Source organism: Populus alba, chromosome 1 (genome assembly GCF_005239225.2).
Source record: "Populus alba chromosome 1, ASM523922v2, whole genome shotgun sequence".
NCBI lineage: Eukaryota > Viridiplantae > Streptophyta > Magnoliopsida > Malpighiales > Salicaceae > Populus > Populus alba.
In genome coordinates, this window is record NC_133284.1 from 49,487,017 (window position 1) to 49,511,288 (window position 24,272).

The 24,272-nt window shown below is 29.4% G+C and overlaps 1 protein-coding gene across 1 annotated transcript; it reads right to left on the reverse strand.

The window, feature by feature from the left end:
- Positions 1 to 332: 332 nt before the first annotated feature.
- On the reverse strand, positions 333 to 14,528 carry LOC118036662 (putative disease resistance protein At5g05400). Its single transcript, XM_073407591.1, has 11 exons — positions 14,271 to 14,528; positions 14,068 to 14,153; positions 11,711 to 11,810; positions 11,151 to 11,288; positions 4,160 to 4,224; positions 1,431 to 2,340; positions 1,242 to 1,383; positions 967 to 1,140; positions 809 to 902; positions 575 to 677; positions 333 to 474 (listed from the first exon to the last, which is right to left on the reverse strand). Exons 6-11 carry the CDS (start codon positions 2,327 to 2,329, stop codon positions 333 to 335), a joined length of 1,554 nt encoding a protein of 517 aa, XP_073263692.1. The 5' UTR covers positions 2,330 to 2,340; positions 4,160 to 4,224; positions 11,151 to 11,288; positions 11,711 to 11,810; positions 14,068 to 14,153; positions 14,271 to 14,528.
- Between the last annotated feature and the right edge of the window lie 9,744 nt (positions 14,529 to 24,272).

The window sequence follows — 24,272 nt, forward strand, 5'->3', positions numbered from 1 at the left end:
TTAAACCTTGCCGCAATCTTGCTGGAAACAGAGTGAAAACATCCCCACAATCCCTCACTCTTACAGATTCTAATTTATGTAAAAAACAATTGCTCAAATGTCTTCGCATTGAAGGATGTACCAACCAAACTTAATCTTGTCGAGGAATGGGTATGGATCCCTCAACATTTCTATAAAATTTATTCCCTAACATTATATGATATTTGCGCAAGCTAACTGGAAAAACAAAATCTCTGGGAATGCATTCAACCTTCGGTATCCTCAATGATAATACGGCTAACTGAGACAACGAATTTAGTTCTGTTAGGCTTGCATTCTTTCCTCCTGTGCTGTCACATCCCAACAAACACCCATCCCTGAAAGCTGTCAATCAATAGTCTTCTAACTTCTTCAACCTTCCAATCAAATTCACAGGAATCCTTCTTAGCCTTTGACAACCTGTCACATCCAACAACCTTAACTCCTTGAGCTCTCCTATTTCATGAGGTAATTCTTTCAATGGATGAGCACGCTTAAAAACAAGTAATCTTAAGTCTCTGCAGCTTTTCCCAACCGAATGAGGTCCTTGCATTACCACAAGATCAACACCAACGATTTTGAAGTTTTCGTTGAGAGTTCAAGTGATTGCAATGACAAACACCCTCCCTTCAGAGACAAAACTTCAATTTCTCTCATCCCTTCAAAAAACATCTGAGGAACATTCAAACACATAACCCAATTCTAATAATAGAACTTTGAGCTTTGGACATACCAATCCTTCAGGAAGTCCTGCTAGTTTATTGCCCATTAACGAAAATTGTTGTACAACCTTCAAAGCTTTTATCATGAAATGGCCACTCCTTCAACCCATTGACAGCCTTTACCATGAATCCATATTCTTCTGATGATGCTATCTGAATTAGCTACATCACGAACCAAGTCATTGCATTGTCACATGTTCTTCAGTTTCAGTGCCCAACAACAAACAACAAGCTTTGAGGTCTTTGATTGCCACATGAACTTGTTCCCTTGCATCTTCAATGGGCTCCCATCTTGATGTAACCCATAGCCAACTGCATATCTCGTCAAGTCCTCGATTGGAATGTTGTAATCTTCTGGAAATAAACAGCATAGCAAGAAACATAACTTGGTTTCCTTGGACTTCAAATAATCGTAGCTCAACTTAAGACATGCATATGCATTTTTTTTTCTTCAATTTGTTTCTATTCCGGAAATTGAGAGTTTTTGAGCTGTTTAGACACCCTTTTCCACTCAACTTCAGATTTATCTCTTAGAGCCTTTCCCACTGTCACAAGTGCTATAGGCAAGCAGTGGCACTCACTCGCAACCTTCCTTGCCACTGTGTTCAAGGTAGAGTCCCCATCATCTAAACCTGCATTGATTCTGAATAAATCCCATGCTTCTTTTTTCAGAAAAGAGACTAAACGCACAATTTTTCTGGCACACCATTATAAGAAAACATGTCTCGACGACGTGTTGTTAGAAGAATTTTACAACCCCTGTGATCATCACCAAATGGGATCCCTATTTCTTTCAACTCAATATGTTTCCAAACATCATCCAGGATTATTAGCATCTTCTTTCCCTGCAGTCTCTTCCATAATCGATCTGCTCTCCCTTCTTTACTCTTTTCTTTAAATTCCAGAACTAACTTCTCTGCCATTCGATCCTGGATGTCTATGACATTTGGATTCTGCGACACCGTAGCCATCAAAACTTCATCAAGCGGCGGCTGCAACTCTTTGGCTCTCCTGCCTACTTCTTTCACCAGGGTGGTTTTACCCACCCCTCCCATGCCGTACAGTCCGATCATATTGACGTTGTCATCGTTGAGAGCTTTCATAATCTGTTCCAAAGCTTCTTTTGAAGCTTCTGAGGGCGTGAACTCCTTTGATGGAAGAAATTCTATGGGCTGAGGAGGAGCTTTGTCGGCCACTTCTGTAATCTTTTTTTCTAAAAGTTTTCTGAAAGTCTCCGACTTCTTGGCCAGTGCCTTGCTTAACTTGAATTGTCGCATGCAGTTTGGACACCAAGTAAAGCATTTGCCATTTTTTCCTATTTCATTTTCCAAGGACTTCGCACCTTCAATTTCGTTGTTTGCATCTTCCAGCCACTTTTTGACATCTTTGTAAATTTCTTCAGCATTCCTTTCAGCAGCTTTGACATCATCTTGCAGACGTTCTTTTGCCGAATCCAGGTTCTGCTTTCGTTCATTGAATTCTTCAACAAAATGGTTGAAACAGAACATGTAACGGAGCTGCCTTCCTACTGGTTTCACCATGGGTTCTGCTATCTTAGATATAATGTCAACCACACTTTCGAAAGTCATTTTCCACCGACCTGAAAATCAGAGAAATAAGGATACACAGAACGTGAGAGTGAGTCTATGATGACCATCTCTTATCACACGTTCAGGTAATATGATTGACCTATAACAATATTAAAAAAACAAAATAAAAACTAATAGATGGTCGCCACGTGTTCAACTTTATCTACCATTAGGAAAGGATAGAAAGTAGGGGAGAGAGAGAGAGGTTAAAAGGCTTTAAAAAAAAAATAAGACGGAGAGGTTGAGGGAGGCAGAAACGGAAGGAGACAATATTGAAAAGATCGGAAGGTCGGAGGAGAGTAAAGAAAAGCTTTTTTTTTTTATTTCAACCTTTTCTATTAACATGTTTCGTAATGGGCCATGGTATTTTGTTTCTATTTTGTCTATGTTTTCATCTAGAGCTTGAAAAAACATCATGTTTTTGGGTTTGTGCCTGATCATGCAAAAAAATTTTGATGTAGGCAGAAGCTTAAAAACATACTAATTAAAGAATATAAAATTTTTAATGAGTGAAAAGAAATGCAGATATGAAGTTTTAAATTTACCAGTTTATTTTTTAAAAAATAATAATAATGAAGTTTTGTCTTTTTAGTAAGTTTACAATATTTTAAATACACCAAAAAAACTCTATTTCAATTAAAAAAATTGCAAAGGAAAGATGCATAACATCCAAAATAAATAAAAATCCAAAAAATAATAAGGATACAAATGTGAGAGTGAGTCCCTACAAGTAAAACAGGCGCAGAGAGAATGGGAATAGGAATTTCATTACCTCCAATTTGGGAAAATATGTGCGAAAAGCACTGGTACTGATTGCTCAATGAAATAGCTCGTTTGTTATGTGATGCTCGTTTTATCTATTTGATTGGGATTTTTTTGTGCCTTTTGATAAAAAACACTCTTTTTTTTTATCTCTTTTGATTGGAATTTGTTTGTGTCTCTTTTATTTGGAAGATCTTTGGACACTTTAATAATATAATAACAAAAAAAAATTAAAAATCTTGATGAAATTATTGTTCATTCAAGCACAGATTTGCTGTGGACTACAATTGTATTTTTTCCTAAATTTTAAGTTTTAGTTTTTAATTTTAAGTTATTTAACGTCTTTTTTAGGGGGGAAAAAAAACAACGCTCGTAACATAGTGCAGTCCAAACAGAAGAGACATCTCTTGAGAAAAAGAAAGAAAGAAAGAACCCTTTCTCCATTAACCGAACCCCATAACTCCAGGAAAGTAAGGACTAAACCATAGTGTAAAAATCTTAAAAGGTTCTAAATTATCTCTGTTACTTTTCCTTAATTTTCTAGACAAGCAAAAGGAGCTAAACTTATTCCCGACCAAAACGTCAAGAATTTCAGTAGAACAAAAGAAGAGATTATTACTTGACCAAAAACAACTAGTCAGCATCCAAAGAAACCGAGTGAATGAGAGAAAAAGACTATTAGCTAGAAAACAATCAACAGATCCAAGAATTTTCTGTATGTTTTCCAAGAAAATGAAAACGAAATGAGCAGCACAACCCTCTTCTCTCCAAGAAAAGAAAGAAAACGAAAGGAAAGAAACAAAGATAGTAGGTTAGTGTTAGAAAAAAAAAAAACAAAGAAGTTCGAGGAAGTGGGAAGCCTTTTTTCTGCTGTTCATGTGGTGTTCTGGTGTTCACGCAGACTAAGAACTCCTACCATCGTATAATCATATAATTAAAACACAACAATAAAAAAGTAACAAGCAGCTAATTATGTGCGAAAATCAGAGAAATAAGGATACTGAACGTGAGAGTGAGTCATTGCAAGTAAAAGAGGCGCAGAGAGAATGGGAATAGGAATCTCATTACCTTAAATTGAGAAAATATGTGCGAAAAGCAAAGATTGCTCAATGAAGTGGAGAAGGCCTTTAGCTCTGTATGGAATCCAGCTTCAAAGGAACAAGGCAAGGTCTAAGCATTTTGATGACATAATTAAGATAATATGCGTAGTAATATAGAGACAGTGACAAAGAAATAAAAGAAAAATTATGTGTAAAAGTAATCACCTAGCAAAGAAAGAAACGAATGAAAGATTCAGCATAATCACTTAGACGCCTCCATGGATGATACCAGCTCGCTTCCAACAACACATGTAATTAACCTAAGCTTAAGAACGGTCAAAGTTTTTTTTAGTTTTCTTCTTTTTTAAAAAAAAAAACAGATCATCAAGGGAAAAAACTTGCAAAGAAGTAGAATTAATGGAATGAACACAACAAAGGATCAAACTCAAGCAATTAAAAGTAACTGTCTATGAGTACCATCTGTGTCTCACACTCAAGTGAGGAGAGAAGGAGAGAAAAGAAAGCAAAGGGACAAGGAAGGCAAAAAGTAAGGTCACGTAGGGCCAGTCTTGTAGAAAGTTTGAAAAAGTAGCATGACAGAAGAGGATAATAGTATAATATTTGATATATGAAGCTATGCTAAGGGAATGAAGCTTGTACCACCTATAATAATAAAAATAATTACATATTAACAAGCATCATTTGATTAGTAAGTTTCCAAATTCTATCCACAAATATTATAACTTAGCTAGATTTCATGCAAGCAATTCCTAACTCTAGTATTTTCTTTGTGTTAAAAATGGAGACTTCTTGGTGTTCGCTAAAGCTTGGGTATACTATTTTTGAACAAATAACAAGGTAAAAACATCTTTTTTAACGATATTAAAATCATTTATTCATTTAAAGTATCAATATTGTCATTTATAATGAAACATTTAATTTTACTACATTGAAAATACATTGACCAATAGAATCGTTGCCTTTAGCCAACCCCAAATTTGTCTATCATCATATAATATTGATCATTACATTATGTGATTTACAACTAATGATAGGATTTCAAGGACAAGTCACCACAACATTAATAAATTCACATCCTACCGACCATTATGGCTGTTAGAGCTCTCTAATTGAGTTGCTAAATGGATAGTTAAAAATAATAAAAAAAAGTAATATTTTAGTTTTTTTTATTTGTATTTCATACTCCAAAGAGAAAATCAAATGAAATGCTAAAATGCTTTTTTTTCCCCATAAATGTTATTCCTACATATCTCTTAAAAGAGCTAAAACTAACAAAGTAGGGTCCACAAAAGAATAAACCAATTAAATCTAGCCACGTAAAAAAAAGATCAAAATCATTAAAAAAAAACAACACTTATTTATTCCACTCTAATAGAATTGGCTTTTCAAATGGATTTTTTCCATTGGAATACACATGGTAAAAAAAACTATATTTATACTATTTAAAATGTTATTTTATCAATTTACCTTTTTAAAATAGCATCTCCAGATGCTCTTATAGAATAGCAATGGCCATCCTTTGGCCATCATGCCATAAAAGCCTCATTTTGAGCCACTTTCTCTCTCTTGCTCTTGCAAATAAGGCACGATTAAGTATATTTAGCAGTGTGGTAGCGGTTGCTTTTCAAATAAGCTTTTAAACAAATATGCTTTTAAATCAGGTTATCCCGTAAAACCTGAGATTTGCGTTATGAAAGTTTGATAACTAAATATTAAAAAAAATGACGGTTTACCCAGAATTAACCGGGTTAACCCATCAAACCAAGTTAACCCATCAAGCCCAGGATACGTGTCATGAAAGTTTGATAATTAACTTGAATAGACTAAATTAAATTAAAAAAAAATAACTCGTCAAATCAGGTTAACCTATCAAACCCGAGATTCGTATCATGAAATATGATAACTAAATAAATCAGTGTGAAAATAAGCTTTTAAACAGCGTCCGGGACTAAACCCAAACTAATGAACGTTAACGCTTTTAAATCAATCCCGTAAAACCTGACGTTTTTGATAACTAAATATTAAAAAAAATGACGGTTTACCCAGAATTAACCGGTTAACCCATCAATTAACCCATCTACGTGTCATGAAAGTTGATAATTAACTTGAATAGACTAAATTAAATTAAAAAAAAATAACTCGTCAAATCAGGTTAACCTATCAAACCCGAGATTCGTATCATGAAAATATGATAACTAAATAAAAAAAAAATTAACATTAACAAACTAAATCAAACAAAAAAATTCATTAAAAAAATTAAAAAGAAAAAAACAGTCATATAATAATAATACAATATAATAATAATTATAATGAAAAAACATGGGGAAAGCTAAAGTTCAAGCTAAATTCTCAACCAACTCAATATTAAAAAAATAAATTTAACAAAGATAATTTAAAATATAAACATGTGGGGGAAACACTGCAGCCAAATAAAAATCATGCAAGGTAAAAACTGTAGTAATCCATAGTGTTTTTTTTTTTTAAAAAGCTACAAAGCTAAGTTCTCAACCATCTTAATATATAAAAAAAAACCAAGATTCGTGTAATGAAAGTATAATAACTAAATTAATTTTTTTTCACATTAACAAACTAAATTAAAAAAAAAAAATATTAAAAAAAAAACACAGAAAAAAGCAAAAAAAAATCATGGGCAAAATGAAAAAAAAAAAAAAGGAAAACAAAAACAAAAACAAAAAAAGTTTAAGTGTTTCACTTGTGTGCACAGTGATACATTATATGTAAAAAAACAGAAAAAACAAAGCTGCTACAGTGAAAAACCCTCGCGTTAAACAAAAACAAAAACAAAAGCACAAAAAAAAACTGCTACAGGAAAAAAAAACCAAAAACAAAAAAAAATGCCATAGAAGAAAAAAACAAAAAAAAATGCCATAGAAGAAAAAACAAAAAAAAAAGGGCAAAAAAAAAAAAGCTTTAGCTACAGTGAAAAAGCTACACGTTTTAGAGTTCTTATTAAACTTTCAAATCAGGATAACCCGTCAAACCTTAGATTCACGTCATGAAAGTTTACTAACTAAATAGAAAAAAAAAATTGACGGGTTAACCTGTCAAGCTTGGAATACGTGTCATGAAAGTTTGATTAAATAGAAAGAAATTTAACATTAACAAACTAAATTAAATGAAAAACATTAATTAAAAAGAAAAAAGTAAAAAAAATAAAATATCTAGTTAACTCGTCAAATCAAGTTAACCCGTCAAACTTGGGATCAATTAACAAACTAAATTAAACAAAAAAAAATTAAAAATTAAAAAAACTAGGAAAGAAGTCAAAAAAACCCATAAAGGTATAAAAAACCAAAACAAATACAGAAAAAAAATGAAAATGAAAAATAATATATATTATAATATAATTATAATTATTATTATTATTATATATAATTATTAATTATAATTAAGGAAAGACAGAAATAAAGGAAAGGACGTGGAAATAGAAGGAGAGGTTGAGGGAGGCAGAAACGGAAGGAGACATTGAAAGATCGGAGGAGAGCAAAGAAAACATGTTTGAGTGGGATTTTTTTGTGCCTTTGATAAAAATACTCTGTTTTTTTTATCTCTTTGATTGGGATTTTTTGTCTCTCTTTTATTTGGAATTTCTTCGGACACTTTAATAATATAATAACAAAAAAATGATTAAATTATTGTTCATTCAAACACAGATTTACTGTGGACTCCAATAATTAATAACAAATTATTTTGAATTTTAGTTTTTGATAGCCATGCTCGTTTGATTTTTTTTTATTTTTTTCCCATACTCTTCCAAATAATGCAGGAAACGAGGACCTGAAATGACAGCAGCGAATAAGGAGAGAAATAACGTGTTTGTTCTTTTTTCCTTATAAAGTATTTTAAAAATCATTAAATTAAATTTTATTTTATTTTTATTTCAAATTGATTTTTTTAAAAACTAATTTGAAAATTAGTATGAAAAAGAGGATAATAGAGTAGTTGTCCAAATCAAAACACATAAATATAGGACAAAAACAGGGATGATAGAGTGCTCTTTGTTTTCTTAACTGTATTGGTTTAATGAGGTTTATAAATATTTTAGATAAAAAAATAGGTTAAAAGCAAGTTTTTAAATAAAAATCAAGCTTATTTTTTTATATAATTTAAATAAAATCAATTTATTTAGTTGTTCAGAATTATAACTCAAGTTATAACTCAGGAGAAAAGAATTGTAAAGAAGTAGAATTACTGATACGAACACAACAAAGGATCAAACTCAAGTACTTTAAAAAAAAAAAAAAGTAATTGTTTTATGATGATCATCTCACTAAGTAAGGAGAAAAAAAGAAATGGGTCAAAAAAGGAAGAAAATAAGGTCACGTCGAGGCCAGTCTTGTAGAAAATTTGAGAATTAGTACGAAAAAGAGGATAATAAAGTAGTTGTTAGAATCAAAAGACTTGCTCTAATGGGATTGCAGGCCATGGCTCGTTTGATTTTTTTTTTTCATAAAACAAAATTCTTTTCATGCTCTATGGGATTGCAGGGATGGAGGACTTGAAATCACGGCAGCGAATAAGATGTTAAATAGAGCGTTTGTTTGTTTTTTTTTTTTTTTAGTATTTTAGAATAAAAATTAAATTTTTTAAATTTTCATATTATTTTGATATATTTTAAAAACAATATTTTAAAAAATAATCACTAACACATTTTTTTTGAACTATTAAGTAACCAGTCCCTTTAATTTTCCAACATTACATTTGGGTACCAATCTTCATTTTTTTTTCTTTTTTAAGTTTTTCTTTTGGGTGGAGAAAAGAGAGAGAGGGTTGCCAGATTTTATTTTAAAGAGAAAAAGTTGTTATTAAGAAAGATTTTGGCTACCAAATTCGTTGATTTTTGTGTGAGCTAGTTCAATTTAATGAAGTGAGTTAAGATTATGTGTGTTTTTTTACCTTCTAAACACCTTAAAAAAAGATAGGAACTCTAGAAGATTTTTGGTTTTGGGTTTTGAGATGGTTTTTTATGTTTTTTAAGGCCATGTATTGGTTTAATGATGTTTTTAGAGTGTTTCATAGGTATTTTAGATAAAACAAATGGATTAAAAACAATCTTTTGGTTAAAAAGTCAAGCTTCGTATACGGACGCATAGATGACACGTTGTCTATAAAGACACACACATGTCAATTTTTTTAAAAGCATTAGGGGAAAACATGTGTCGTCCACACCATTAACTTAACAAAAAAAATTAAAGGTTTGTGTGCATGGGCTTGACCTTGAAAGTCCGCGAAACGAGCCTTTGAAGGGTGGGCTACAAGCCTAGCAAGAAAAAACATCATTTATTTTTTATTATTATTATTAATTGTTTTTTATATTTATATTTGAAAATAATTTTAAAAATGATGTTTTCATTAATACCCCTTTTTCTATGATTTTCTTTTGCCTTATTTAGCCTTTCTTCAATTATTTTTAATTTTGTTAGGTGTGTTTAGTTTTTTAAGAGGTTAATATGATATATCTATAATTCTTTATATATTTCAAATAAATTAAGTATTTATTCTTTTATAATAAATTGTTTGTAATTTCACCCTTCAATTCAACGTGATGTAGAATTGTTTTTTTTTTTTTTTATTATTATTTTGGTCCTCATTGATTGCTTCTTCTATATATATATATATTCCCGTTTGGTATTGTCGCCTCTCTTTTTTCTCCCATATGATTCAAATAAAACTAGCTTATTTAGTTGGTCAGGACTATAATGTCTTCTTTTTTTTATTTTAAAAACATTTCTAATATAACAGAAGGAAAGGAATGGGATAAAAGAAGGAAGAAAATACTATTTGTTTTTTTACTGTGTCAGAGTGGTTTTTATAATTATATTTAATTTATAAAAATATTTAATTAATATATTTTTTAATATTTCTTGTTATTATATATATATATATATATATTTTTAATATGTTTTTAAATAAAAAAACTATTTAAAAAAAAAAGTGTCACAATACTAAATTATAGTATAAATTAAAAGATAAAAGAGCTTTCTGGTTATTACTATTTACCGAGACTTATTTTATTGTGGATGTGGATATTAATAGTGAATGTTTTTAAAATTTTCAATTTGGTATTTGAATTATTATTTTTTTGCATAATTGAATCTCTTTATGCTCAAATCAAAACTCAATTGCATTTTTTTTTTAAGGATAAGAGTTGAATTGTAAGATAGGTGACTAAAATGGAAAACTGGTAAAAATATGTGGAGACACTGTAATTGTTTGCAAAGTTCATTTTAGTCTCTTATCTTTTTGAGCTATTAAGTAACATGTCCCTATAATTTCCATTACATTTTATCTAGAATCTCGGATTATAATCTAGAGACTATATTGAAATTTTCATAAATTGAGAAATCAAACTAGAAATTTCATCACCTACTGATATAACAAAATTTCTAACTCAAATTTACTATTTAAATAAACCATAACTCAAAATCATTATTTTTACTTAAAATCATTCAAAATCAACTAAATAACTCATTGTCCATAACAATCAACACATAACATTCAAATCAATTCATCAATCAAACCCTAATATTCAAAACTCTAATATTCAACAAAACAGAAAATTAAAGCTAAAAAAAACATATTATACACATCAAAGCATGAATATTCTTTCATTTTAAATTTATTTTCTCTAACTCTCTTATCCTTTCTTTATCTTTTCCTCGTTTCTTTTTTTTTTCTTTCGCTCTCACGGTTCTCTCTCTAAAAATTCAGATCTCTTTTTTTTTTTATTATTATTATTTATATTTTGAACTCTTTGTTCAATTACTACAATACCGTTCATTTATCTATACCTACTTCTAAGCCTCCAAGGGTTTTGTTGTCTTTTTGTATTCTCTTTTATTTTCAAATCATCACAATAAAATTGTTTTCTTTTTATTAAGCTGCTAATTTATGCAGCTTTAGCTCTTGTTCTCTTTTCATGTTTAGCAACTCTGATCTATTCCTTTTCTTTACATGATATAAGGGTAGGTTTTTACCTCTTGAAGTCTGCTGGATAAACCTATAAGCAGAAGATCCTGAAGCGATCCGAAATCACAGCTTCAATCCCCACCACAACCAATTTTCTCTTTCCCGTAGTCTGTCGTCCTCAATTGGGAAATGATCTCAAAAAATCACTTGATGCAACAAGTAGGGTAGAGAAATATAAGACTTCAACAAAGAATCAAACTCAAAAAAATTAAAGTAATTGTCTATGAGAAGCATTTCTGTGTCACACACTCAAGTAATATGATTGACCTATTACATTATACAAATTAATAATAATAATAATAATAATAATAATAATAATAATAATAAAAGAACTAGGTTTTTGATGGCATCCAGAGTGCTGTTACTTTCAAACAAAGAGGCTTGTGCATGCGGTGTTACGCAGCGTTCATGTACGCTAAGATCTCCTATGAATACAATTGTATAATCATACAATTGTATTAGTTTTATTAAGCTGTTAATTTATGCAGCATTAGCTCATGTTCTCTCTTCTTGTCTTGCTATTCTGATTTTATCTTTTTCTTTGCATGATATAAGAGCAGGTTCTTACCTCTTGAAGTCTGCCTCAATCCCCGTAGTCTTCGTCCTCAATTGGGAAATGATCCAAAATCAACAACTGGTCCGGAGATAGTTTGAGTGAAAAGAAACAGCTGAGAGATGAAATGTGAAGGTTATGGTGAGAAATTAGATGACAAACTTACTTTGTCCTACTAATGCTTTTGCTTTCATTGTTTCGAAAGTAAAAGAGACATAAACATAATCATTTCCTTCCTTTCACTTTCCAGTTTTTCTTTTCCTTTCTTTTAAAAATCTTATGCCTTGGGTGAGGAAATTAGTGGAGCATTAGACTTTTTAAAAGACAACAAAAAGAAGCAATGTCTCATCTTTTGATATGGTGGTACAAGATACACCATGGTATGGTGGTCTTGCAAGAAATGTCTTAGCTTTTGATATGGTGGTCTTCCATGATTAGTTTTCGAAAGATTCGAGTCTCCGTTCTAGTTCAGGTTGGAAGCTAGGCCGAAAGCTAAGATTCTTTTATTAGTGGTTGGTGTGGATGAGTATTGCAAGAATGGACTCAAAGGCTCAGCTAATCCGCATAATTAAATAGTACTGTTACTGTAAACTACTAGGAAATTCAAGGAAAGTTAACAATAGCATTGACTCGATCAAGTAGCTCCGGTGTCTAGAGAGGACCTTGCCGTTAAGGAAATAACCATAAAAACTATGGAGCCCACTATTTATTAATCCATTTCTATTTACTACTTATTACTATTTATTTATTTTTATTAATTTACTATATTTTTGTTTGTGTCCCAATAAAATTTGAGATTCCTTCAATTTTTTAGGTGCATGGTCTAGTATATTGGCTGTATGTACAAAATCAATTCAAGTGTGTGTATCCTTAACTAGCAGGCTAACCTTTACAGGCTTAGCTAGCAATCGATAATTAATTTTTAATGAATTCAATTTTTATTTAAAATAAGGAAAAAGACATTGGTGAATAAATAGTTTCATTCCTATTATAATTGTTAGACCTTACCAAAGGGCAAATTTAGAAAAAGACTATAACTTATAGGTCTAACAATTAAAGAAAAAAGTTTATTTAGACCTTCCTATTATTGGTCAACTTGTGATTAAGTAGATCAATTTAAATTAATTATTTTTATTAAAATGATAATGTTTTGTCGCCACGTGTTCAACTTTATCTACCTTAAGGAAAGGATAGAAAGTGGGAGAGAGAGAGAGGTTAAAAGGCTTAAAAAAAGAAAAGAACAGGAAAGACAGAAATAAAATAAAAGGTTGAGATAAGAGAGGGACGTGGAAATAGAAGGAGAGGCTGAGGGAGGCAAAACGGAAGAAGACATTGAAAGATCGGAGGAGAGTAGAGAAAACAATATGAATATGTGATGCTCGTTTATCTATTTGATTGGGATTTTTTTGTGTCTCTTTTATTTGGAATTTCTTTGGACACTTTAATAATATAATAACAAAGAAAATTAAAATATTGGTGACATTATTGTTCATTCAAACATAAATTTATTGTGGACTACAGTAGTATTTGTTTTTCATACTCTTCCAAATAATGCAGGAAATGAGGACCTGAAATGACAGCAGCGAATAACGTGTTTGTTCTTGTTTCTTCTAAAGTATTTTTTTTTTTTTTAAATAAATTTTATTTTTATTTTTATTTCAAATTAATTTTTAAAAAAACTAATTTGAAAATTAGTATGAAATAAAAGGATAATAGAGTAGGTGTCCAAATCAAAACACATAAATATAGGACAAAAACAGGGAGAGAGGCTCTTTGTTTTTTTAACTGTATTGGTTTATAGAGTGTTTTATAGATATTTTAGATAAAAAATAGGTTAAAAGCAAGTTTTTAAATAAAAAACTCAAGGTTTATTATTTTATATAATTCAAATAAAATCAATTTATTTAATTGTTTAGAATGATAACTCAAGTTATTTAACGTCTTTTTAGAAAAAAAAAACACTTGTAACATAGTGCAGTACAAACAGAAGAGACATCACCATAGTGGCAAAAATCTTGACCAAAAACAACCAGTCATCAACCAAAGAAACCGAGTCAATGAGAGAAAAAGACTGATAGCTAGAAAACAATCAACAGATCCAAGAATTGTCTGTATGGTTTCCAAGAAAATGAAACGAAACAAAGATAGACAAAGATAGTTCGAGGAAGTGGGCAGCCTTTTTTCTGCTGTTAATGCAGACTAAGAACTCCTACCATCGTAAAATCATATAATTAAAACACAACAATAAAAAAGTAATGAGCAGCTCATTATGTGCGAAAACCAGAGAAATAAAGATACAGAACGTACGTGAGAGTGAGTCATTGTTGCAAGTAAAAGAGGCGCAGAGAGAATGGAAATAGGAATTTCATTACCTTAACTTGAGAAAATATGTGCGAAAAGCAGTGGTACTGATGGCTCAATGAAATGGAGAAGGCCTTTAGCTCTGTATGGAATCCAGCTTCAAAAGCAACAAGGCAAGGTATAAGCATTTTGATGACATAATTAAGATAGTATGCGTAGTAATATAAAGACAGTGACAAAGAAATAAAGAAAAATAATGTGTACAAGAACTCACCTAGCAAAGAAAGAAACGAATGAAAGGTTCGGATAATCACTTACACGCCTCCATGGATGATACCTGCTCGCTTCCACCAACAAATATAATTAACCTAAGCTGTGATAGGTCAAAGTTCTTTTTAGTTTTTTTTTTTTAAAAGAAACAGATCAACAAGAGAAAAGACTCGCAGAAAAGTAGAATTGCTGAAAGAAACTCAACAAAGAATCAAACTCAAGCAGGTTAATGATTGATCTATAACAATATTTTAAAAAAAAAGAAGCTAAAAGAACTACATTTTTAATAGCATCCAGACTGCGGTTACTTTTTTCATCCCTCATTTGTGGTTTTATTTTATTTCAGTCCTTCAAGTCTTTTTATTTCGCTATTTCATAGAGTTGCTTTGCTCTTGAGTTGTTGTGATTGCCCTCGAATATGCATTATGCTAGGAATTACAATTACATCACCTAAAAATTACAATTACATATTATAATTACAAATTTCAGTTTTTTAAAAAAAAACAATTTATTAGAAAGGACCAATATTACAATGTGAGCAAATGAAAGGAGAATTTTAAATATTCTTGTGACATGGTGATCAGGTAATCCAAGGAACCAATACATTATCGCCACTTGTTCAGCCTTATCTCCACATTAAGAAAGGGGTCGAAAGTAGGAGAGAAAAGTCATAATCTTAGATTCTTTTGTGACATGGAGATAAAGGTAATCTCAAAAGTTAACAGATAGTCGCCACGTGTTCGATTTTATCTACCCATTAGGAAAGGATAGAAAGTAGGAGAGAAAAGTCATAATCGTTGTGACATGGAGATAAAGGTAATCTCAGAAGCTAATAGATGGTCGCCACGTGTTCAACTTTATCTACCCACTAGGAAAGGATAGAAAGTGGGAGAGAGAAAGGTTAAAAAGGCTTTAAAAAGAAAAGAAAAGGAAAGACAGAAATAAAGGAAAGGACGTGGAAATAGAAGGAGAGGTTGAGGGAGGCAGAAACGGAAGGAGACATTGAAAGATCGGAGGAGAGTAAAGAAAACAACATGAATATGTGATTGGGATTTCTTTGGGCACTTTAATAATATAATAACAAAACAATTAAAATATTGGTGAAATTATTGTTCATTCAAAAACAAATTTACTTATAGTATTTTTCTCTAATTTTGAGTTTTAGTTTTTGATAACCATGCTAGTTTGATTTTTCTTTTATTTTATATTTTTTCATGCTCTTATAAATAATGTAGGAGATGAGGACCTGAAATCACGGCAGCGAATAAAGAGAGAAATAACGTGTTTGTTTTTTTTAAAATAAATTTTATTTTTACTTGAAATTAATTTTTTTAAAACTAGTTTAAAAATTAATATATATATATAAAAGGATTATAGAGTAGTTGTCCAAATCAAAACACATTAACATAGGACACAAACAGGGAGAGAGGCTATTTGTTTTTTTAACTATGTCAGAGTGGTTTTTATAATTATATTTAATTTATAAAAATATGAAATGAATATTTTTAGTTTATTTTTATGATTTAAAAAAAAAATTTTGATGATTTAAAAAAAAATTGTATAAAAAATTATTTTAATATATTTTTAAATAAAAAATATTTTTAAAAATATGTCACAATACGAAATTATAGTATAGATTAAAAGAGAGGGATTTTATGTTCTTTAGATTGACGATACTCATTTTATTATAGACAATAATAATGAATTTTTTTAAAAATTTCAATTTATTACTTGAATTTTTTTCACAATTGAGCCTTTTAAGCCAAAATAAGAGTCTAATTGCATTTTTTTTTTAAGGATGAGAGTTGAATTAAAAGATATAGGACTGAAGTGAAAAATTCAACTAAAATAGGTGGCATATCTGCAATTTATTTACAAAGTTTATTTTAATCCCTCATTTTTTAAGCTATTAAGTAACTAGTCCCTATAATTTTTTAATATTGCATTTTAGTATCAAACTTTATGTTTTTCTTTTTCAAGTTTCTTTTTGGGTGGAGAAAAGAGAGTGGGTCGCTAGATTTTATTTTAGAAAGAGAAAGTTGTTGAAAAAAAAATTTGCAATCAAAATCATTGATTTTTGTGTCAAATAATTTAATATAATGGAAGGAGCTAAAATTAAGTGGTTTTTTTTTTTTACCCTAAAAACACTTATAAATCATAAATTCTCTAGTCTGATTCATGTATTTTTCTTTTAAAAAAAGTTTTTGATGATATAAAAAGTAACAATAACAACAACAACGAAAAGTATCCTAAGAAACTCTAATGATTTGAACTAAAAAAATATTTTTTTATTGAAAATATAATTTTTTAAAACATACATTTTTTTATTTTAAAAAAATGTATTTTTTATGAGTAACATTATTTTGCTCAAATGTCCCTAATACATAATTATTTATAAAGTAATGAAAATATCATAATAAAAATTCCTAATCTTCTTGAAAATAATTGAACAATCATTTAAATATTATTTTAATAAATTGATAGAAAGAATTTTTTTATTAAAAATAAAGAATAAAGAATAAAATGATATCTAAGATAAAGGTCATACAAGCCTTCAAAGATAATACATGTACGTGTATAATACAAATTAATAAATTCTAAGTAGCAATATTTAATGCAAGTTTAAGAATAAGAGTTTGCTTTGTGTTTTGTTGTGAGATTAACCATATCAAATTATATATTTAATAATAAATAATTGTGTTGTGTTATGAGTAAAATCAATAAATTATTTGGTGTTCTGCTGTCTTGTTGTTTGAATTAAAATTATTATTAAGAATATAAATTAAATTAAATATTGAAAACACTAAAGGAATTGCTTAATAAATAAAGAAATTCTTTCTTTAGAAAGCATGGAAATGCCATGACATTGGCTTTTTAGAGAATATCAACAGCCAAAAAAGTTATCGATAGCTGTGTAAATCATTGAAATTGCCACAAAAGCAACCCAAATTATTTATGAATTGGATTCGATGGAAGGAAGATGGGAAGAGGGGAAATTAAAGAGAGATGAAGATCTGCGCGTGGCTACCTGTTTTTGAGAATTATGGAATGTTATCCCTAACTCAAAATGGCACCAATTATAAGTTCATTAAAAAAAATCTGGAGCACAACAGATGGAAAAAACTCGAAATAACTCATCTAGAATTTACAAAAGAAGAATGAGCTAAGATTTTAAGTGCAATGAAATTTGTCTCTCTTTGCTCTATTTTTTTTAAATGATACAAGATGTGCTGTTTATTTCACGTGAAATAGAATGGAATCGACAACTTTTAAAGGAGTAGAGACTGTCACTCGAATTCAATAGACTTTCTCCTATATTAACATGTGTTTTTCATGCACCAATATTTTTTTTCTTTTTATTATATAATATTCAACATCAGGAAGTAAGGATTTGATAGCTAACTTTATTAGTAATATTGGTTATTAACTTGTCAGTCGTGTTTTTAGGCCATATGTGATTATTAAAATAAATCCGTGAAGGCGATAAAGGCTCTAAACAAATAATATCTGGCAAATTTGATCAGGCTGTAACATATTCAATAATAACTCTTTAATTAAGTTCTAAATCTCATTTTATCTTTTCAATTTAATTCCTAATTTGATACCAATTCTTTAATTAGACTCCAAAGCTTATCGCATTTGAGGAAAGCCCTCTTCTTTCAATTTAACCCTTTATTATCTTTAATTTATCGGTTGCTTCAAATAGCTTTTCATGCCGAAAAACATTTCAATAAAGTTTTTTCATTTTTTAAAAATCATTTTTGATATCAACAGATCAAAACGATCCAAAAAGTATTAATTTTAACAAAAAAAAAATTTTTTGAAAAATAAGTTTTGACCAATGCCAAACAGGCCATTAATATCGAATTTTATTCTATCCAAGCCTAAAAAAGGCTAAGCGAAGATAGAATAAAAGAAGGAAAAGAAAATGAATAATTGCCCAACCGAGTTAACTGTTCTGGTATTTTCTCCATGATTCATTGAACCTTTTTTTTTTCTAGTCTTTTCTCCATGTTCGTTGTGAAAATCACGGCATGATCGAAGGAGAAAGAAAAGGATGGGACAAAGAAGGAAGAAAGTAGGGTCACGTAGGGGCCAGTATTGAAGAAAAGCTAAAAGAACTATTATGTTTATGAGAAGGGACGAGGTAATCCAAGGAACCAATATTTTATCGCCACATGTTCAACCTTATCTCCACATGTTCAGCCTTATATTTTATTGTGACATGGAGATAAAGGTAATCTCAAAAGCTAATAGATAGTCGCCACGTGTTCAACTTTATCTACCCACTAGGAAAGGATAGAAAGTGGGAGAGAGAAAGATTAAAAAGGCTTTAAAAAGAAAAGAAAGGAAAGACAGAAATAAAAGAAAGTACGTGGAAATAGAAGGAGAGGTTGAGGGGGGCAGAAACGGAAGGAGACATTGAAAGATTGGAGGAGAGCAAAGAAAACAACATGTTTGAGTGGGATTTTTTTGTGCCTTTGATAAAAATACTCTGTTTTTTTTTCTCTTTGATTGGGATTTTTTTGTGTCTCTTTTATTTGGAATTTCTTTGGACACTTTAATAATGTAATAAGAAAAAATAATTTGATTAAATTATTGTTCATTCAAACACAGATTTACTGTGGACTTCAATAGTATTTTTCTCTATATTTTGAATTTTAGTTTTTGATAGCCATGCTCGTTTGATTTTTTTTATTTTTTTCCCATACTCATCCAAAGGAAATGAGGACCTGAAATGACAGCAGCGAATAAGGAGAGAAATAACGTGTTTGTTCTTGTTTCTTATAAAGTATTTTAAAAAGCATTAAATTAAATTTTATTTTATTTTTATTTCAAATTATTTTTTTAAAAAAACTAATTTGAAAATTAGTATGAAAAAAGAGGATAATAGAGTAGTTGTCCAAATCAAAACACATAAATATGGGACAAGAACAGGGATAGTATAGTGCTCTTTTCTTGTTTTCCTACCTGTATTGGTTTAATAAGGTTTATAGAGTGTTTTATAAATATTTTAGATAAAAAATAGGTTAAAAGCAAGCTTTTTAAATAAAAAATCAAGCTTTATTTTTTATATAATTTAAATAAAATCAATTTATTTAATTGTTCAAAATTATAACTCAAGGGGAAAAACTTACAAAGAAGTAGAATTACTGGAACAAACACAAGAAAGGATCAAACTCAAGCAATGAAAAGTAATTGTTTACGATGATCATCTCACTAAGTAAGGAGAGAAAAGAAGGAGAAAGAAAGGAATGGGACAAAAAAGGAAGAAAATAAGGTCACGCAGGGGCCAGCCTTGTAGAAAATTTGAGAATTAGTACGAAAAAGAGGATAATAGAGTAGTTGTTAGAATCAAAAGACATAAACACGGGAGATAGGCTGCCACGTGACACAAACGAAGCTACCCCTTACCTACTCCTGGGAAGGAATGTCGGACTATACAGCCTTTTTCAATTCATTGATGTCGTTCTCTGTTTGTCTTCTAAAACATACTCCCATCAGCCTGTTTGTATTATGTTCTTAAAATTGCTCTATGGGATTGCAGGCCACGGCTCGTTTGATTTTATTTTTTTTATAAAACAAAATTCTTTTCATGCTCTTGCAAATAAGGCCAGGGATGGAGGACTTGAAATCACGGTAGCGAATAAAAAGTGAAATAGAGCGTTTTTTTTTTTTAGTATTTTAGAATAAAAATTAGATTTTTTAAAAAATTTTAATTTTTTATATTATTTTGATATATTTCTAAAAAAATATTTTAAAAAATAACCACTAACACATTCTTTTTAAACTATTAAGTAACCAGTCCCTATAATTTTCCAATAATTGCATTTGGGTACCAAACTTCATTTTTTTTTTTAAATTCTTTTTTGGGTGGAGAAGAAAGAGAGAGGGTTGTTGGATTTTATTTTAAAAAGAAAAGGTTGTTGTTAAGAAAGATTTTGGCTACCAAAACCGTTGATTTTTGTGTGAGCTAGTTCAATTTAATGAAATGAGTTAAGATTATGTGTGTTTTTTTTACCTTCTAAACACCTAAAAAAAAGATATGAACTCTGGAAGATTTTTGGTTTTCAGGTTGATTTTGGGTTTTGGAATGATTTTTTATGTTTTAGAGGCCATGTATTGGTTTAATGATGTTTTTAGAGTGTTTCATAGGTATTTTGGGTAAAACAAATGGGTTGAAAATAATTTTTTGGTTAAAAAGTCAAGCTTTGTTTTTCTAGTCACATTAGTGGCTGAAATCTAGTGACGCATAGATGACGTGTTGTTTATAAAGACACACACATGTCAAATTTTTTTAAAGCATTATGGAAGAACACGTGTCCTCACCCCATTAACTTAAATAAAAAAAAATTAAAGATTTGTGTGCATGGGTCTGACCTTGCAGGTCCACGAACGAGCCTTTGAAGGGTTGGCCACGCACTAGACCTGGCTCTACAGGCCTAGCAATGTTTGTCCTCATTTTTTTTTATTATTAATACTTGTTTTTTATATTTATATTTGAAAATAATTTTAAAAATGATGTTTTCATTAATAATCCTTTTTCTATGATTTTCTTTTGCCTTATTTAGCCTTTCTTCAATTATTTTTAATTCTGTTAGGTGTGTTTAGTTTTTTAAGAGGTTAATATGATTCATCTATAATTTTTTATATATATATATTTCAAATAAATTAAGTATTTATTCTTTTATAATATTTTGAATATGTGTAGCCTTGCATTATATATATTTTTTTTCCTTTTATGTTATTCAATAAATTTTATGTGTTTATTGATTTCTATTATAGATTGATTTTAGTAAACAAATTCACTAAATATAACAAGGTAAATGAACTATGTTACAATATTAAATATCTTGATCTATATTTGTCTCTTAATTTTTTAATTTGTGTTTTTAATTATTGGTAATGACTTTGTTTTTTCATTTACTTGCACAATGGTTCGTGCTTTGTTTAATTCGATGCGTGCATATGTTTTTTGATTTACATTTAGGATTTTTTAATGTAAAAAAACACGTTGAGAAATTCTTATTATTCTTATGATTTCAGTTTGATTTTTATTCTTATGATTTCTCTTCTTTTTTTTTTTTCCCTTAACCCTTTTATAAAAAAAAAATGTTTGTAATTTCACCCTTCAATTCAACATGATGTAGAATTGTTTTTTTTTTTATTATTATTATTTTGGTCCTCATTGATTGCTTATATATATATATATATATATATATATATATATATATATATATATATATATATTCCCGTTTGCTATTGTTGCCTCTTTTTTTTTTTTTTTCATATGATTCATATAAAACTAGCTTATTTAGTTGGTCAGGACTATAACCCAAGTTATTTAATGTCTTTTTTTTAAAAAAAAAAATACTTCTAATATAACAATGGTGTTTGTGTTAAAGGATTTACTAGTAGTGAGTTTGAAGTTAACTATTATGATAAATTAGAAGAGATCGTTGAACTGCAATATCATAACAAGCATAATAGAGTGTTTTTATTCAAATGCTATTGGTATGACACCACTGACAGAGGAATCAAAGTGGATCCCCACTATAGTTTGGTCGAAATTAATTCAAAAGTTAGACTCCACAACGTGAATAATGTATTTGTTTTAGCCAAACAATGCCAGTAAGTTTATTACACATACATCCCTTCCTTTAAAATTGATCGTTCAAGAGTTGATTGGTTATCTGTTTTAAACACGAAACTCATGGGTCATGTAGAGGTTGTTTAGGATGAGAACGAAAACACAAGTATGTGAGATGATTTCTTTCAAGTTAGTGAGTTGGTTGAATCATATCGAGTTATTACATCTATTGACTTAAAAGAAAATTCAAATTTTTTGCATCTTTAATAATAGTCTTGTTGATGTTGACACTGAGAAGTTGAATGTTATTCTGAGCTCCAGCGGACAAGCACAAATCGAGCACAAATCGATGAAGATGATGATACCGATGCTATCAACATTGAAGATTGTAGTGCAATTGAGGACAATTCAATTAAAAAGAAAGAAGAAGATGATTCTGACTAACTATCAGAACACGAAAGTGTAATGTAATTTTTTATAACGTAATATTTATGGATGCAGAATATATCTTTCATAATTCATTTGTGAACTGTTGTTATTGTGTTAGGTGTGCAATTTCAATTTTACTATTTGCAAGGAGGATAAATATGAAAATAGAAACAACCCGTCATTCATTATGCACATCACTAATGAAAACACCGATAGTTTTTGGTCCGTTGGTGTTTTCCAGAGGCGATGGGAACTGTTCACACATTATTGATGGAAACATCGATGGTTTCTGGTCCATCAATGTTTTCCAAAGTTGATGAGAACTGTTCACCTCCCATGTCAGTGATGTCAATTAAAGTTCTCTAAATCAGTTACACTTTACTAATGGAATTATCGACGGATTACAAATTTCAAAGCACGTGTAATTAATACATCTCCAATCGTATGTACTATTTTACATTAACGAGGGAATTATTGATGGGTTGTGAAAATTCTGGAGGATTTTTTGAAAATTTTAGAGTGAAATTAAAAATTGTGTGAATTTAACACGGAAATCACCAACGAATTAATTAAAAATAATATTATTTAATATTATGTCAGTGAGTCCATTAGTGAGTCCATTGATGAGTCCGTAATATAAATCCCAACGAGAGCCCCTTCAGTTCATTTTTCTCTCTCCTTGGTCTTCAACATTTAAAAGGTATGTATTACAATTCAATTTACATAATGATTTTCTATATTTTTTCTTTTTCTTCATTTTATTAACAATATATTTTTTTTTTATTTTTTATTTTTTGTATTTGACGTTGATAAAGTCTAAAAATAAACACATTATTAAGGTAAGAATTTTTCATTCCTAAAGTCTATTTTTTTAAAAAAAAAAATTGTTGCCTATTTTATTATTTTAATTGCAATAATGATTGATTGTTTTATTGAATTTTAATTTTTATTGTTGAATTTGCTATATAAATGTTAATTGAATATATATGATTAAATTTAATTTTTTTATCTCAATTTTATTGTATATATTGCATAATAGAGTGTTTGATTGTTTTGTTGAATTTAAATTGTTATTGTTCAATTTATATAAATGTTAGTTGAATATATAGAAATAATTTTTTTTTGATATTTTACTATTGAATTTGTATATATGTTAATTAGCTTATATGTAGGATTTGTTTTCTTTATTTTATGATTAGAAATATTATATTATCACATTGAAAATGAGATGAAATTGAATAATCCAACATTTTTGGTAGAAATAAAATAAAATCAATTGGTTTGTGGCATATATCTTGTCAATATTTTCAAGTTTGAACAATTTGGGTAGTCTCCAGTATAGGGAAGATGTTGCCGGTTTTTTGTTTTTAAACACAAATTTAATATGTCAACATCATTTAGCGTATGTCAGGATCATTTAGCGTTTATAGATTAGAACAATCGGGATCGATATAAGTGTCAAATTCCAAATCAGTCCTTAATTTTTTATTTGTTCAATCAAATCCTTCATTGCAATTTCTATTTTAAGATTCCATTCAATTGCATCCCTACCAAATTCAAATGTCAACCTTGAAGTTGGTTGCCTTTTTTCACTTTAGTCCTTGGTTTTGAACTTATGCATTTTGACCCTCAATTGAACAATTAAATTTCAATTTCTTCAATTTCACCCCTTATTAAGTCAATTGGGTTCCTGAAGTTTGGCGCCTTTAGGAAAATGGTTCTTGACTGTGAATTTCTTCAATTTAACCCTTAATGGACCCCAAAATTTTAATTTTCTTGTAATTTTGTCCTTGATTTCAACCAATTGACTTGGTAAAAAATAAATTTGGTCTTTGAAAATTCCAATCTTCTCAATTAAGTCTAAATTGAGCTTCTAAACATAATTTTGCACCAATTAAGCCCCTAATAAAATTAATTTGATCCATTTTAAGTCCTGACACTTGATTAAATCCTTCAATTGGACACAAATTAATTCTTAAACATAAT

Bases quoted from the DNA above. Each gene is read 5' to 3' on its own strand.
- LOC118036662 (XM_073407591.1), bottom strand. From the start codon at position 2,329: ATGACTTTCGAAAGTGTGGTTGACATTATATCTAAGATAGCAGAACCC. The intron at 1,384-1,430 runs GTGCGTTTAGTC...GGATTTATTCAG, and splicing joins AATGGTGTGCCAGAAAAATT to AATCAATGCAGGTTTAGATG. The intron at 1,141-1,241 runs GTGTCTAAACAG...GATTATTTGAAG, and splicing joins CTGAAGTTGAGTGGAAAAGG to TCCAAGGAAACCAAGTTATG.